Raw genomic sequence first — 17,263 nt, 5'->3', positions numbered from 1 at the left:
ACCTTAAATTCAAATAACAGGCAAAGGAAACAGTCTAAAATTGGGTTATCTGTCCAAATGGGGCTGTAGGAAGACAAGGAGCCAAGTTTGAAGCCAGAGAGGTCACAGGCCGAGAAGTGATGATATTGAATGAATCAAAGACTGCAGGGCGGAGATGAGCCTGGAATGATTTCCAGTCTACTGTGCAGATGCCCAGGGTAGCCCAGGAGGAGGGGACACACACACAGACAGTCCACTGTGTTTTACCACCTGCATCAACAACTATTTTCCCCTGCCTCCCCTATTAAAAAAAATCACTAGATTTAATGGGGAAAAAAATGTACTCCCTTTTTCAATATGTTCGAAATACCACTAGTCAGGGAAGGGGGACTTTCCCTCCTCTACCCGTCTTGAGTTGTTGTGGCTGGACTAACAATAAGGTTGACACAAAATGAATTAACAGAAGAAAAAGAAACAAATTTAATCATTTACATAGAGGTCTCATAGAAATGAGACCAAGGAGTGGCCTGAGCAGGCCGCTTTTATGCTTTTTAGACCAAGAATAAATTTGAGAGAAATTGAGAGGACAAAGTTTTGGGGTGCCCAATAAAGTGAAAAATCTAAACACAGTTTAGGCTGGGGGTAGTAAATGAAAGAAGTAACAAGGTTTGTTTACACAGTCTTCTTGGCCTGAATTCCCTATCTCTGGTGACAAGGTATCCTTCTCCCTCTAGATGCAGGGAGCACGCCTTTCACATGCAAGATTTATTTCCTGCTTTCAGGAAGACAGAGGAGATGGTTAGGGTGTTCCTCTTGTGTTGGCCATTTCTTAAGTAACTTTAGTTCAAAATAATCAATATGCCATTGAGGCACACTTTGGGGTGGCCCTCCCTGAACCCCAGCACAGTGAAGGGTTGCATGAGTGAGGACAACTGAGACAATAATACAGACATTTAAACAGTGAGAAGCTAGTCCACAGACCACGATCTGAGACTGCCGTGTTGAATCACTCTCTGCTGAGGAATCATTGGCCCTTTTGGTGAAGGTGTTCCCAGTTCTTAATGCACAGCAAGCATTTGGTGGCTGCATGGCAGTCAAAAGTAAATCTCGGGGCTTCCCTGGTGGCGCAGTGGTTGAGAGTCTGCCTGCCAATGCAGGGGACACGGGTTCAAGCCCTGGTCTGGGAAGATCCCACATGCCGCGGAGCAACTGGGCCCGTGAGCCACAACTACTGAGCCTGCGCGTCTGGAGCCTGTGCTCCGCAGCAAGAGAGGCCGCGATAGTGAGAGGCCCGCGCACCGCGATGAGGAGTGGCCCCCGCTCGCCGCAACTAGAGAAAGCCCTCGCACAGAAACGAAGACCCAACACAGCCAAAAATTAATTAATTAATTAATTAATAAAAATTTTAAAAATCACCAATGACTTCAAAAAAAAAAAAAGTAAATCTCGGTTAAGCTGCTTACCTGAAATCATAATTTTTTAACCCATGGAAAGAGTTTTATGTTTTATGCTGTGCTGGGTTTCTTATGGAACTGAGTCTTTGAATACTAAACATGAAGAATAATAAATTTGTTTTTGGAACAAATAGTTGGAAAATGGCATTTCATAAAGGGAAGGAAGCAGTTATAAAAGAAAGAATCATTAACTAACGTTTATTTCTGTCTTAATATAGACATCTGGTAAATGCCTAAAATATGTATACTAAAAACCAACCATCATTTTGGTGTTTCAAAGGACTGCTTTTATTGATCAAATGGAATTGCTCATTCCAATGGCTGGGAAACATTATACAATGGTCATCTCTATTTTCCTTTAAAATTCTTCAACTAAAAAAAAAGTTGAGTTTAAAAAATTACCTCTTCTGATATCAAAAGTAGACACAGTTACAGAACATATGTAGTAGGTAACAGATGGATTAAATATGCTTTCTGCAAAGCCTACTTCACTAGTATAAAATTGTTTTATAATTTTTAAAGGGAAATTAGAAGATGAGTATAGCATAGCATGGACTTGGGAAGCAGAATGATTTGAATCTCAGCTCTGTTATTTATTAACTTGTGACCATGGTAAGTTATTTTTGCCTCAGTTTCATCATCTGCAAAATGGGGATGATAATTTCTTCATGTCTCACAGAGTTGTGAGGATTAAATAAAATAACTAAGGTAAATTGCTTAGAACAGTGCCTGACACATAGTAAGCACTCTGTGTTAGTGGCTGAAATTATCATTGCTAATTAAGTAAAAAGGGATGGGAAATCTTATCCAACAAATAAACAACATAAACAAGATTTCAAAGAAGAATTGGTTACTCTCCTAAGAGAACAAACTTTTTCAAGCATATTAAATGCATGTTTTAAATGTTTTCCTCTAATGTTGTTCAAATATGAGTAGAAACCACCATTTATGTAATAAAGAAGTATTTTTATTAAGCAACTTCAAATAGCTTTATGTGGACTGAAATAAACTACATCTTTTGAAACTTTTACAAATCAGAAAATGTTTTTGAATGAACAAAACTGGAATTTTTATTGCTTGGAAAAAATGTATACCCACTTAGTTTGAAAGATTTTTACCATATGATCTGTAAGATTTTATCTGCCACAAGGCAGGTTTTTACAGTTTGCCCCATTTTATAGGTAGAGAATTTGAAACACAGACCACTGAGTGATTTGTTCAAAAATCACCAGAGAATCCATGATGAAGTGCTTTATCCCCTAATCATCTTCTCTCCCAAATCTATCTCTCTCCAATTTCCTCTCCAAATCAACTATCCATCATTTGATTCTTCCTTCATTCCCACATCCAACAAAGATTCACATCCATAAAGTGTATGGACACTTCTCATCTCTTCTTCCTCAGTGTCACTGCATTAGTTCCGTCCACCATCACTATGATTGTATTGCTCCAGTAGGTTTCTCAATAACCAGACTTGTCTCTCGCCATAAGCCTTTTTCCATAATGCAGTCAGAAAGAACTTTCCATAAGGAAAATCAGCAAAAGCAAAACCAAAAGAAAATAAAACAAAATTCTCTAGACTTGTACAGTGGTAGAAGTGAACAACAACATTTTAATGGTTCGTCAGAGCCCTCAGGATACATTTCAAACTCCTCGCCTGATGTTTAAGGGTCTTCTTGGGACAGTCCCTGGTCTTTCACTTCTCTCTTATTAGAACTCTTTTTCTACCATATTGAATTATTTGTAGGAACCCAAATAGTGTAAGTTCTGTCAGGCCTCCATGTGTTTACATAAACTGTTCCCTCTTCCTGGAATACAATTGACAGTCCTTTCCCCCACCCCCTCCTTATTTGCCTGGTTAAAAGGTATTCATATTCAAGATTCAGATCGTGCCTGCTTCCCAGAGAAAAGTCTCCTGAATTGTATGTATATTCTTCCTCCTACTGTCACACTTGGAGTTTCTTCTTATACCTCCTTCAAGGAGCATGAGCTCCTTGAACGCATGAACTGTGTCATATTAACTTTATCTAACACATAGGAATTAACAGATCTGGGGCATGATTAAACAATACCTGTTCTAAGCACTTATTCTGTTTAGTGTAAACTTGCTTACCCGGAGTCTAGGCCATTGAAGCTGTTCAATGTGGACATCTAGTGGCCAAAGAGGGAAAATGACTTGGTTCTCAGCCTTTGTACATATTATTAATAAACTCGTATTTAAGCTCCAGAGTTCTACACACTCCTGTGCCTTCTGCCAACTTTCTACCACTTAAAGCAATTTTGCTCCCAGATACTCAACTATTCAATAATAATAATACTTTATATGCTACCATTTTACTAACTACATTTATATTCTCATTTAACACACACACGCACACACACAAACACACACGATGAGACAGTGTTTTGGTAAAATTATTCTTATTTTACCGGTGAGCAAATTGAGGTTCATAAATGTTAATTAATTTTCCCAGAGTCATGGTAGTTATGTATAGAAATTGGAATTGAATCCAGGACTTTGGCCTCAAAAACATTCCTCTATCATAGAATTTATCAAATTTTTTCATAATTATTTATTCCTCTGTTTATAATTTGTCTTTGTTTTTCCATTGCCTAGCACAGTGCCTGGCATATTGTGTGTGCATGATGTATCTTTGTTGATAAATGTTGTAAATAGTGCATAATCAAGTTATATCACAAAGAACTTTACTGGACTCAAACTGATGCATGGAGTTAACATTTGAATACCTCTTTTCATGTCCATGCTTTTGTATACACTATATCCCTGGTCTTGAAATATCCTCATGCTTGTCAGCTTGATAAACTCCCTCCCATGCATCAATTCAAATATTGTTTTCTCTTAAAATCTTCCCCAGTATTTCCCCAGGCAAAGAGATAAGTACTTCCTTTATTGCATTCTCCAGCTCCCCAGTCACAGCTCAGTTTTAGCACTGATCACATTCTTACATTAGTTGTTTACATGTCTGTCTTCTCCTTCAGACTATGAGATCTTTGTCAGAATTGCAGGCAGAGGGAACAGAAATATCAAAGCAGCCAGTTTTTGTTTTGTTTTGGTTTGGTTTTGGGGTTTTTAAAATTTTTTTAATGAAATATAGTTGATTTATAATGTTGTGTTAGTATCAGGTATACAGCAAAGTGATTCGGTTATACATATATTATTTTTTCAGATTTTTTTCCCTTATAGGTTATTACAAAGTATTGAGCATAGTTCCCTGTGCTATTCAGTAGGTCCTTGTTGGTTATTTATTTTATATAGTAGTATATATATATATTAATCCCAAACTCCTAATTTATCCCTCCCCCCCTTTCCCCTTTGGTAACCATAAGTTTGTTTTCTATGTCTGTGGGTCTATTTCTGTTTTGTATATAATTTCATTTGTATCATTTTTTTTAGATTCCACATATAAGTGATATCATATGATATTTGTCTTCTGTCTGGCTTACTTCTCTTAGTATGATAATTTCTAGGTCCATCCATGTTGCTGCAAATGGCATTATTTCATTATTTTTTATGGCTGAGTATATATGTACCACATCTTCTTTATACATTCATCTGTCGATGGACATTTAGGTTGCTTCCTTGTCTTGGAGACTGTAAATAGTGCTGCTATGAACATTGGAGTGCATGTATCTTTTCAAATTATGTTTTTCTCCAGATATATGCCCAGGAGTGGGATTGCTGGATCATATGTTAGTTCTATTTTTAGTTTTTTAAGGAACCTCCATACTGGTCTCCATAGTGGCTGCACCAACTTACATTCCCACTAACAGTGTAGGAGGGGTTTTTTTCTCCACATGCTCTCCAACATTTATTATTTGTAGAATTTTTGATGACGGCCATTCTGCCTGGTGTGAGGTGATACCTCATAGTAGTAAGAAGTCTTGATAATATGACAATGAGATTAGATTTTATAGTCTGTTGTCTTCAAATTGGAGTATGCATACTGCTAGAGGAATATAAACTCTTTCCAATGGCTCTGCAAGGATAGGTTTATGAGAATCAGTTTCTAAATTCTCAGCTTCCATTTGTATTCTTCCTAGAAATCATACTTACTATCCAGGCACTCCCTTTTTCAATCAGCTTTCTCCCGCTTTACACAGAAAGGCAAGCTCCTAACCTTTCTCAGATAAACTTTAACTGTGGAGTATTACCAGCGGGGGTTGTGGGAGGAAAATTCAGGACGGCAAACAAAGGGACAATTTAAAATATTGATGAAGATCTTGATGAAGTGAATGACACTCAGGTTGTTTCCAATTATTTGTTTTAATAAAATTGAACGGTAGTTGGTAAATCACTAAAAATAATTTTTGAAAATAAACACTGATTTTTGGCACATAAATTCAGAAGAGTTTAAGTAATTCAATATAGAAACATATTCTTAAAATCAATAAAAATTGACTATAACAAAACTTCCATTACCATCTGGATTTATATATGATCAAGAAATCTCTCTTTAACTTCATAAACAAGAAAAATAGGAGGAGAATTTACCTTACGTTATTTTAGCATGGGTAATAATAACCCATGGATAGATATATTCTTTGCAGTGAGGGAAAGCTGTATTTATCATTTTGAGATATGTATTTGTAATTTTTTCTTTTTAATATTTAACAAAATATTTTGATCAATTGTATGCTAATATAAATTTTAGTGAAAACGTAATCTATAAGACAGATTTTCTTAACACTTAGAGGCTTACTATCCAGAAAATTTTAAAATCAATTTCCAAATATATTTTTGTTGAAGAAAAGAATAAGGGAAATAATTTAAAATCTTTCACCATACGAATGTATTACACTGGGATAAACATTTTAGGGGAGAAGAATATCAGAACTGCTGAACAATCATCAACTGGAAGACACTGGAACTCACCAAAAAAGCTGTCCCACATCCAAAGTTTCAAAGGAGAAGCTGCAGTGAGATGGTAGGAGGGGTACAATCACAATAAAATCAAATCCCATAACCACTAGGTGGGTGACTCACAAACTGGAGCACAGTTATACCACAGAAGTCCGCCCACTGGAGTGAAGGTACTGAGCCCCACGTCAGAGGTCCCAAACTGAGCATCTGCCACAGGAGGATGAATTCCCAGAAAACCAGACTTTGAAGCCTAGTGGGATTTGATTGCAGGACTTTGACAGGACTGGGGGAAACAGAGACTCCAGTCTTGGAGGGCACACACAAAGTAGTGTGTGCATCAGGACCCAGGAGGAAGGAGCAGTGACCCCATAGGAGACTGAAACAGACCTACCTGCTAGTGTTGGAGGGTATCCTGTAGAGGTGGGGGGTGGCTGTGGCTCACTGCAGGGACAAGGACACTGGCAGCAGAAGTTCTGGGAAATACTCCTTGCCATGAACCCTCCCGGAGCCATGATTAGTCCCACCAAAGAGCCTGTAGGCTCCAGTGCTGAGTTGTCTCAGGCCAAACAACCAACAGGAAGGGAACTCAGCCTCACCCATCAGCAGGCAAGTGGATTAAAGTTTTACTGAGCTCTGCCCACCAGAGCAACACCCAGCTCCCCCACCACCAGTCCCTCCCATCAGGAAGCTTGCACAAGCCTCTTAGATAGCCTCATCCACCAGAGGGCAGACAGCAGAAGCAAGAAGAACTACAATCCTGCAGCCTGTGGAACGAAAACCACATTCACAGAAAGACAGACAAAATGAAAAGGCAGAGGACTATGTACCAGTTGAAGCAATAAGATAAAACCCCAGAAAAACAGCTAAATGAAATGGAGACAGGCAACCTTCCAGAAAAGAATTCAGAATAATGATAGTGAAGATGATCCAGGAACTTGGAAAAAGAATGGAGGCAAATATCGAGAAGATGTAAGAAATGTTTAACAAAGACTTAGAAGAATTAAAGAACAAACAAACAGAGATGACCAATACAATAACTGAAATGAAAAATACACTAGAAGGAATCAATAGGAGAACAGCTGAGGCAGAAGAATGGATAAGAGACCTGGAAAACAGAATGGAGGGAAATAAATGCCGCAGAACAGAATAAAGAAAAAAGAATGAAAAGAAATGAAGACAGCCTAAGAGACCTCTGGTGTAACATTAAATGTACCAACATTCACATTATAGGGGTCGCAGAAGGAGAAGAGACAGAGAAAGGACCAGAGAAAATATTTGAAGAGATTATAATCGAAAACATCCCAAACATGGAAAAGGAAATATCCACCAAAGTCCAGGAAGTGCAGAGAGTCCCAGGCAGGATAAATACAAGGAGAAACATGCCGAGACACATAGCAATCAAATTGACAAACATTAAAGATAAAGAAAAATTATTAAAACCAACAAGGGAAAAATGACAAATGACATACAAGGGAACTCCCATAAGGTTAACAGCTGATTTCTCAGTAGAAACTCTACAAGCCAGAAGGGAGAGGAATGACATATTTAAAGAGATGAAAGGGAAGAACCCACAACCAAGATGACTCTACCCAGCAAGGATCTCATTCAGTTTCAACGGAGAAATTAAAAACTTTACAGACAAGCAAAAGCCAAGAGAATTCAGCACCACCAAACCAGCTCTACAACAAATGCTAAAGGAACTTCTCTAAGTGGAAAACACAAGAGAAGGAAAAGACCTACAATAACAAACCCATAACAATTAAGAAAATGGTAATAGGAACATACATATCAATAAATACCTTAAATGTGAATGGATTAGATGCTCCAACCAAAAGACACGGGCTTGCTGAGCAGATACAAAAATACGACCCATATATATGCTGCCTACAAGAGACCCATTTCAGACCTAGGGACACATACAGACTGAAAGTGAGGGGATGGGAAAAGATATTCCATGCAAATGCAAACCAAAAGAAAGCTGGAGTAGCAATACTCATATCAGATAAAATAGACTTTAAAATAAAGAATGTTACAAGAGACAAGGAAGGACCCTACATAATGATAAAGGAATCAATCCAAGAAGATATAGCAAATATAAATATGTATGCACCCAATGTAGGAGCACCTCAATACATAAGACAAATGCTAACAGCTATAAAAGAGGAAATCAACAGTAACACAATAATAGTGGAGGACTTTAACACCTCACTTACACCAATGGACAGATCATCCAAACAGAAAATTAATAAGGAAACACAAGCTTTAAATGACACAATAGACCAGATAGATTTAATAGATATTTATAGGACATTCTATCCGAAAACAGCAGATTACACTTTCTTCTCAGGTGCACATGGAACATTCTCCAGGATAGATCACATCTTGGGTCACAAATCAAGCCTCAGGAAATTTAAGAAAATTAAAATCATATCAAGCATCTTTTCCGACCACAACACTATGAGACTAGATATCAATTACAGGAAAAAAATGTAAAAAACACAAACACATGGAGGCTAAGCAATATGTCACTAAATAACCAAAAGATCACTGAAGAAATCAAAGAGGAAATCAAAGAATACCTAGAAACAAATGACAATGGAAACACGATGATCCAAAACTTATGGGATGCAGCAAAAGCAGTTCTAAGAGGGAAGTTTATAGCAATACAATCTTACCTCAAGAAATAAGAAAAATCTCAAATAAACAATCTAACCTTACACCTAAAGGAGCTAGAGAAAGAAGAACAAACAAAACCCAAAGTTAGTAGAAGGAAAGAAACCATAAAGATCAGAGCAGAAATAATGAAATAGAAACAAAGAAAACAATAGCAAAGATCAATAAAAGCAAAGGCTCGTTCTTTGAGAAGGTGAACAAAATTGGTAAACCTTTAGACAGACTCATCAAGAAAAAGAGGGAGAGAACTCAAATCAATAAAACTAGAAATGAAAAAGGAGAAGTTACAATGGACACCACAGAAATACAAAGCATCATAAGAGACTACTACAAGCAACTTTATGCCAGTAAAATGGACAACCTGGAAGAAATGGACAAACTCTTAGAAAGGTATAACCTTCCAAGACTGAACCAGGAAGAAATAGACAATATGAACAGACCACTCACAAGTAATGAAATTGAAACTGGGATTAAAAATCTCCCAACAAACAAAAGTCCAGGACCAGATGGCTTCACAGGTGAATTCTATCAAACATTTAGAGAAGAGCTAACACCCATCCTTCTCAAACTCTTCCAAAAAATTGCAGAAGAAAGAATGCTCCCAAACTCATTCTGTGAGACCACTATCACCCTGATACCAAAACCTAACAAAGATATTACAAAAAAGAAAATTACAGACCAATATCACTGATGAATATAGATGCAAAAATCCTCAACAAAATAATAGCAAACAGAATCCAACAACACATTAAATGCTCATACACCATTATCAGCGGGATTTAGCCAGGTATGCAAGGATTCTTCAATATACACAAATCAATCAATGTGATACACCATATTAACAATTGAAGAATAAACACCATATGATCATCTCAATAGATGCAGAAAAGGCTTTTGATAAAATTCAACACCCATTTATGATAAAAATTCTCCAGAAAGTGGGCATAGAGGCAACCCACCTCAAAATAATAAAGGCCATATATGACAAACCCACAGCCAACATCATTCTCAGTGGTGAAAAACTGAAAGCATTTCCTCTAAAATGAGGAACAAGACAAGGATGTCCACTCTTGCCACTATTATTCACCATAGTTTTGGAAGTTTTAGCCACAGCAATCAGAGAAGAAAAGGAAATAAAAGAATACAAATTGGAAAAGAAAAAGTATAACTTTCACTGTTTGCAGATGACATGATACTATACATAGATATCCAAAAGTTGCCACTAGAAAACTGCTAGAGCTAATCAATGAATTTGGTAAAGTTGCAGGATACAAAATTAATGCACACAAATCTCTTTCATTCCTATACAGTAATAATGAAAAATCAGAAAAACAAATTAAGGGAACAATCCCATTCACCATTGCAACAAAAAGAATAAAATACCTAGGAATAAACCTACCTAAGGAGGCAAAAGACCTGTACTCAGAAAACTATAAGACACTGGTTAAAGAAATCAAAGATGACACAAACAGATGGAGAGACATACCATGTTCTTGGATTGGAGGAATAAGTATTGTGAAAATGACTATACTACCCAAAGCAATCTACAGATTCAATGCAATCCCTATCAAATTACTAATGGCAATTTTTACAGAACTAGAACAAAAAAATCTTAAAATTTGTATGGAGATACAAAAGACACCGAATAGCCACAGCAATCTTGAGGGAAAAAAACGGAGCTGGAGGAATCAGACTCCCTGACTTCAGACTATACTACAAAGCTACAGTAATCAAGACAATATGGTACTGGCACAAAAACAGAAATATAGATCAATGGAACAGGATAGAAAGCTCAGAGATAAACCCACGCACCTATGGTCAACTAATCTATGACAAAGGAGGCAAGGATATACAATGGAGAAAAGACAGTCTCTTCAATAATTGGTGCTGGGAAAACTGGACAGCTACATGTAAAAGAATGAAATTAGAACACTCCCTAACACCATGCACAAAAATAAACTCAGAATGGATTAAAGACCTAAATGTAAGACCAGACACTATTAAACTCTTAGAGGAAAACATAAGAAGAACACTCTTTGACATAAACCCCAGCAAGATCATTTTTGACCCACCTCCTAGAGTAATGGAAATAAAAACAAAAATAAAAATTTGGATCTAATGAAACTTAAAAGCTTTTGCACAGCAAAGGAAACTATAAACAAGATGAAAAGACAACCCGCAGAACGGGAAAAAATATTTGCAAATGAATAAATGGACAAAGGATTAATCTCCAAAATGTATAAACAGCTCATGAAGCTCAATATCAAAAAAACAAACAACCCAATCAAAAAATGGATTAAAGACCTAAATAGACATTTCTCCAAAGAGTACATACAGACGGCCACGAAGCACATGAAAAGATGCTCAACATTACTAATTATTAGAGAAACGCAAATCAAAACTACAATGGGGTATCACCTCACACTGGTTAGAATGGGCATCATCAGAAAATCTACAAACAACAAATGCAGGAGAGGGTGTGGAGAAAAGGGAACCCTCTTGCACTGTTGGTGGGAATGTTAATTGATACAGCCACTATGGAGAACAGTATGGAGGTCCCTTAAAAAACTAAAAATAGAATTACCGTATGACCCAACAATCCCACTGCTGTGCATATACCCAGTGAAAACCATAATTCAAAAAGACACATGCACCCCAATGTTCATTGCAGCACTATTTACAATAGCCAGGTCATGGAAGCAACCTAAATGCCCATCGACAGATGAATGGATAAAGAAGATTTGGTACATATTTACAATGGAATATTACTCAGCCATAAAAATAATTGAAAATGGGTCATTTGTAGAGACGTGGATGGACCTAGAGACTGTCATACAGAGTGAAGTAAGTCAGAAAGAGAAAAACTAATATTGTATATTAATGCATATATGTGAAATCTAGAAAAATAGTACAGATGATCCTGTTTGCAAGGCAGAAATAGAGACACAGATGTAGAGAACAAATATAAGGACACCAAGGGGGGAAAGTGGGGTGGGGGGTGGTGGTGGTGGGATGAATTGGGAGATTGGGATTGACATGTATACACTAACATATATAAAATAGATAACTAGTAAGAACCTGCTGTATAAAAAAAATAAAATTAAAATAAATAAATAAACTGCTATAAAAAATGTTTAGGGGAAAAGCAGAAGGGAAATATGAGTTTAAATGATTGATCATCTACAAGTGTGTGTTTTTGTGTATAGACATGTAAGTATATATATGCAAATATAGATATAAGTATGTTTATGGAATTACTAACATTTATGAATCATTAGATATACTTAAAGAGTAAAGTAATATATTTTTCAATGTTTATGTTACTGAGTCCAAGCTCATACTGCTTACCACACAACAGACCAATAAATTGAGAGACGAGTTGTTGGGACAAGAAATAGTGACTTAATTTGAAAGTCAGCAGACTGAGAAGATGGTGGACTTGTGTCCCAAAGAACCATCTTGCCTGAGTTAGAATTCAGGCTTCTTTTATACTAAAAGGGGAGGGAGTAAAGTCAAACCTTTCCTGGTTCCAGTCAGCTTCTGGAGGGGATGTGTTAATTTCTTCCTTCCTGCAGTCATTCACAGGTAGGCCTGGTCAGGATGTTTCCTGTGAGCTAAACAAAGTTATTTTAGTTTAATGCTCATTACCTGGGAATCAGTGTTCCCAGAGATGGGTCATTATGTATTGTTTAAGCTTATAGGCAACATCCCTTTAGTGATTAACTTGTAATAGAATACAAAACATTCTTCTCTATTAAAATTATATTTACATTACATGACTCTTTAAACTTAAGGTGAAAAAAAATTTTAATATATCTCTTTAAAAATGTGAGAGTATACATAGTTTCTCAAAATTCTATTAGGAAAAACACTAGAAAAAAAATTGAAGACCCCTGCTGTGGACCACAGACAGCCACAGAAGGCGTGGTCAGATTTGTACAAGCCTGGTAACGACTAACATTTCTACCTCTCCACATGTCTGGAGTCTAAGAGGTTCTTACACGAATTCAAAGAGGATCGCTTTACCTTTGTAGAGGTTCTCCTTCCAGTCAGAAATGCCCTCCCTGATACTTTTTTTTCTTAACAAGTAGTCCGTCTTTTCAGACCCAGCTTAACTTTTACCTCTTCATGAAACCATCCCCAAAAAACAATCCAGTGGGATTTAATTTTTCTGGTTTGTTGTTCCACAATAAACTTAACATATGATTACATATCATCTTACATTGCCCATCTTACATTGTCCTTAAATGTTGCATATGAGTTAGTCTTGGCTTTATAAGCATATTGTAGTCCCCTTGAAGGTAGGGACCACATGTCTCTGATTTCTCCTACAAGACCTACTCAGCAGAGTAAGAGGCACTTAATACATACATGATCAATTCATAGCTGTATAGGGGGAGCAGGGACATCACACTACCCCTATAGAAGTTGTGGGGTGATAGAAGTTGCCCTGTAGTACAATAGGTGTGTAACAACAAAATCGAGTTTTGAAGTCAGTCCCAGGTTCTCAAAACTGTCTCCACCATCTCTTACCCTTTGGAGCCACGGACCTCTTTTTCCAAAAAAAAAGAAAGGAATACCATACATAGAGTGATTACCATGGGGTTTGACTCATAACTGATGCCCAGTTTGCAAGAGTCACCTTCCCCTTTCCTGCCCATAGTGTCACCTGGAATAGAGAATTAGGCTTAACATCAGTTAAAAAGTACATGTAACATAGTTGTAAGACTATCCATGCATTTTCATCATCCAGGGGTGTGATCTGGGAATCAATTAGAATATAGAAAGTAATTTGGACTCAGGATTGAAATTTGCTAGTAAAAAAAAAAAGAAGCTGACATATATTTTGCAACAAAGGGATGTAGTATAGGTCAGTTCAAATGGATCACCCTCCAAGACTAAGTCAGTGTGACTAGGCCTGCTACTTATATATACCCGTGCTGTTGGGAGGGCCTGAGGAATGCAAGGTTTGCTCTCTCTAGGTCTATACTCACTGGTCGTGGTACTGAATAATAGCAACTGAATTCAGGACTTGAAGCCCATTGTGCTTGCTAAGACACAGTTATGGTCAAAAACTATATTATATTTTTTAAATTTCTTATTGCTTTGAACTAAATAATAAGAAGGGAAAATTCAGTAAACTGTGTTCTGGTATCACAGTATTGGCTCCCTATTTCCTGGGTTTTTCCTGACACCCTGTCCAACTTTCCCTTTATGCCCTCTCCTGCCTCACCTCACATTATTCTCTATCTCTGCACTATCTTGTCCTTTCATAGCACTTCACTAATTTACTTGTTTTGCTTTTTGGTTTGTTATTATCTCTTCTCTTTTACCCACTGGACTGTAATAAGTTCCACAAAACACTTGTTTCACTCACCACTTCACGTCAATTTTCTAGCGCCGTGATTGACACACACAGTTAATGAATAAATGAATGAATATACGAAAGTTAAAATTATACCAGTTTATTGTTTTAACCATAAAAGCGCATTTATTGATCTGTAAGGTATACTGAGATTTGCTAACCTACGACATAATTATTTGCAACAAGTTTCCTTGCCTGTAAAGGATTAAATCATACTCAAGGTAAATTAACTGAAATTGAAGGTCAAACTACGTTTTAATATTTAAAGGCAAGGATATAATTAAATGTCATTATATTTAATAAGAAAGTTTGTAAATTAAATAAAACCAACAGTATTTTATTAGAGTCAATTTATTATGTCATTCTCTTTAGATTTTTAGTTTTTCTTCTATGAATATACTCAGTTAAAGTAAAGATAATATCAGTCTTTCAGTAATAAATGTAGTAAGGTGAAAATAGCTTGCTAGCTCTGAAGACAACATATCTAACTTGATATTTTGCTTGTCTCCAGAATTTCTTATTACATTTAAATTTAAATCCATTATTTGCTATTATATCACTATCTTCTGCAGTATTTCCTTCTACCATATGCCAAAACTTAATCTTCCAGTCACTTACGTATTTACTAAATATTCACTCATTTATTCAATGAGCATTTATTTAGCACATGTATCAGACACTGGGAATAATATTGTCCCTGTAACAAAAAATTTGTCATGATATAAATGAATATTAACTCCTTTCTGCCAACTGATTTCCAAGTCTAGGAACTCTTCATTTCACACTTTTATAATTGCAGAATTACAAAACTTTGTAACGTGAAGGGATTTTCAACTTTATAAAAACAAAAATAAAACTGAGGTCTAAAGAGATGTTATGAATTGCCCAAAGTTAGAAAGCTACTTAGTTGGGGGCTGGGACTCACTCCCAGACCCCTTGAAAACCTATCCCCCACACTCCTACCCATTATCACGACAAGAGTTTTACTTTCATTCTCCAACAGAGTCACTTTTCCTAGAACCACTCTTGATCCACTCATTTGACAAATTTTTATGCCAGTGTATTCTAGGGATCTCACAATTTCATTTTCTCCCCATATCTACTCATACAATTTGTAGTAGTTTTTACCTCCATTAACTACTCATTACTCATCAGACAGGTTAGAAATCTCCAAGCAATTCCTGACTCCTTTCTCCTCCTCCCTCTTCACATTCAAGAAGCTGAATGATTCTCTTGATATTAATTGCTAAATGTCTCTGGAATACAGACTTCACTGTTCATATTTATAAAGGTACCCTAATTCAGGCTCCATCATATCTTGCCTGGACTATTGCAATAGCCTGCAAGATGGTCTCCATGCACTGGACTGTGTTTCCAGTGACTGTCCTTTCAGAGCAAAAGGAAGGAGGAGGAAAAGGAGAACTTAACCATTGTCACTTCTATGCTTAAAAATCCATTACACATGACAGTGTAATGGATTTATAATTTACTATTTTGAACAGGAAAAAGTTAAAAAGGAAAAGAAAAATAGGAACAAACAAAAAAACTTTAGCAAGAAATTAAAAGCCTTTCTTACTATGGCCTCATCTGCTCTTTCTGCCCTTACCTTTCCTTTATATCCTCTGAGCCCCAGTATCTTTGAATCCTCGTCATTTTTAGACCATTTTGTGTCCTTTAATGCCTCCATATTTCAGTGCATAATTCTTCATTCTTCTGGAATGTGCTTCTCTTGCCTTGTTCACAATGCCTTTTTCTAGGAACCCCACAATATATTGTATCAGAATTGTAACCTTTATATCCTGTATGGTTTTACAGTTGTTTAACCCATCTGCCCCCCCTCCAGACATCTGGAGTTCTGAGTCTCCATCATCATTGAACCTCCAGTGTCGACACAGTGCCCAGCACACAGCAGGTGCTCAATAGGAGCTTATTGAGTGAATAAATCGCTCTCTCGGGAGAGGCAGAGAAATAAATGAATAATCTTGTTAAAACCTATTTGTTGCAAAATAAAAGTATAGATGAAGACACAGGAACACAGAAGACTTCCATCTCTGTCAGCAGTTTTGCATGTGAAAGTTCATAGGCTGACACTGCTAGTAGGTAGGTTAGGACAGCTCCTGTGTAATTTTACCATCACTTTGGTCAGTTCACATTTGTGGAACCCACTTTGACTTTATCTCTATAGCTGAGTCAGATACCTGAGAGAAGTCAAAATCAAAAGAGACTTTTTTTTTTTAGTGACTCTTCCTGAACTGCTCCAGAGTTTCTCTTTGGCAGAAAATTTAACACAGCAGCTGTACCATTGGGCTAGAGCTGATTTTAGAGCTTTTATTTTTGTCCTGCTATAACTCACATGCCATTTTCCATTCCACATTTTCTTTTATGAGTAAATATGTTTCCAATTGAGTTTCCTGGGGACTGTGAGGCATTCTCTCTATTAAGATATTTTGGCTTTTAGAGCACCTTGTTGGTTCCAGATACTCTGTAAGGTATTGCCAGAGGAGAATGTATTGCTCTGTTCTGCCTGTCTTCTCCCACAACGCCACAGTGCCGTGCTATGCTGTCCCACTTTCTCTTCTTGCAGGTATTGTTTCCATTATCACCCTAACTACGCTGGCCTGTGAACGTTATGTTGGCATGATCCATAACAGAGTGATCAGTTTTTCCTGGGCCTGGAGGGCCATTACCTACACCTGGCTATACTCACTGGTGCTGTCAGGAACACCTCTCCTGGGCCGGAACAGGTACATCCTGGCCGTGCATGTACTAGGCTGCGCTGCGAATTGGAAATCCAAGGACACCAGCGACTCCTCCTTTGTGTTTTTCTTATTTCTTGGCTGCATGGTGGTACCTGTGGGTGTCATTGCTCATTGCTATGGCCATATTTTGTATTCCATTCTAAAGGTGAGT

At 37.1% G+C, this 17,263-nt stretch overlaps 1 protein-coding gene across 1 annotated transcript in view; it reads left to right on the top strand.

Moving 5' to 3' along the window:
• The window catches only part of OPN3 (opsin 3), a 63,735-nt gene that overhangs the window by 26,662 nt on the left and 19,810 nt on the right, over positions 1 to 17,263 (top strand). The window contains 1 exon segment of the mRNA XM_068537649.1: positions 16,938 to 17,257. Coding sequence (XP_068393750.1) covers positions 16,938 to 17,257 — 320 coding nt within the window.

This window comes from Eschrichtius robustus, chromosome 3 (genome assembly GCF_028021215.1).
Source record: "Eschrichtius robustus isolate mEscRob2 chromosome 3, mEscRob2.pri, whole genome shotgun sequence".
NCBI classification, from domain to species: Eukaryota; Metazoa; Chordata; class Mammalia; order Artiodactyla; family Eschrichtiidae; genus Eschrichtius; species Eschrichtius robustus.
Note: the sequence above shows the minus strand (reverse complement) of the source record. Positions and strands in the feature narration are given on the sequence as shown.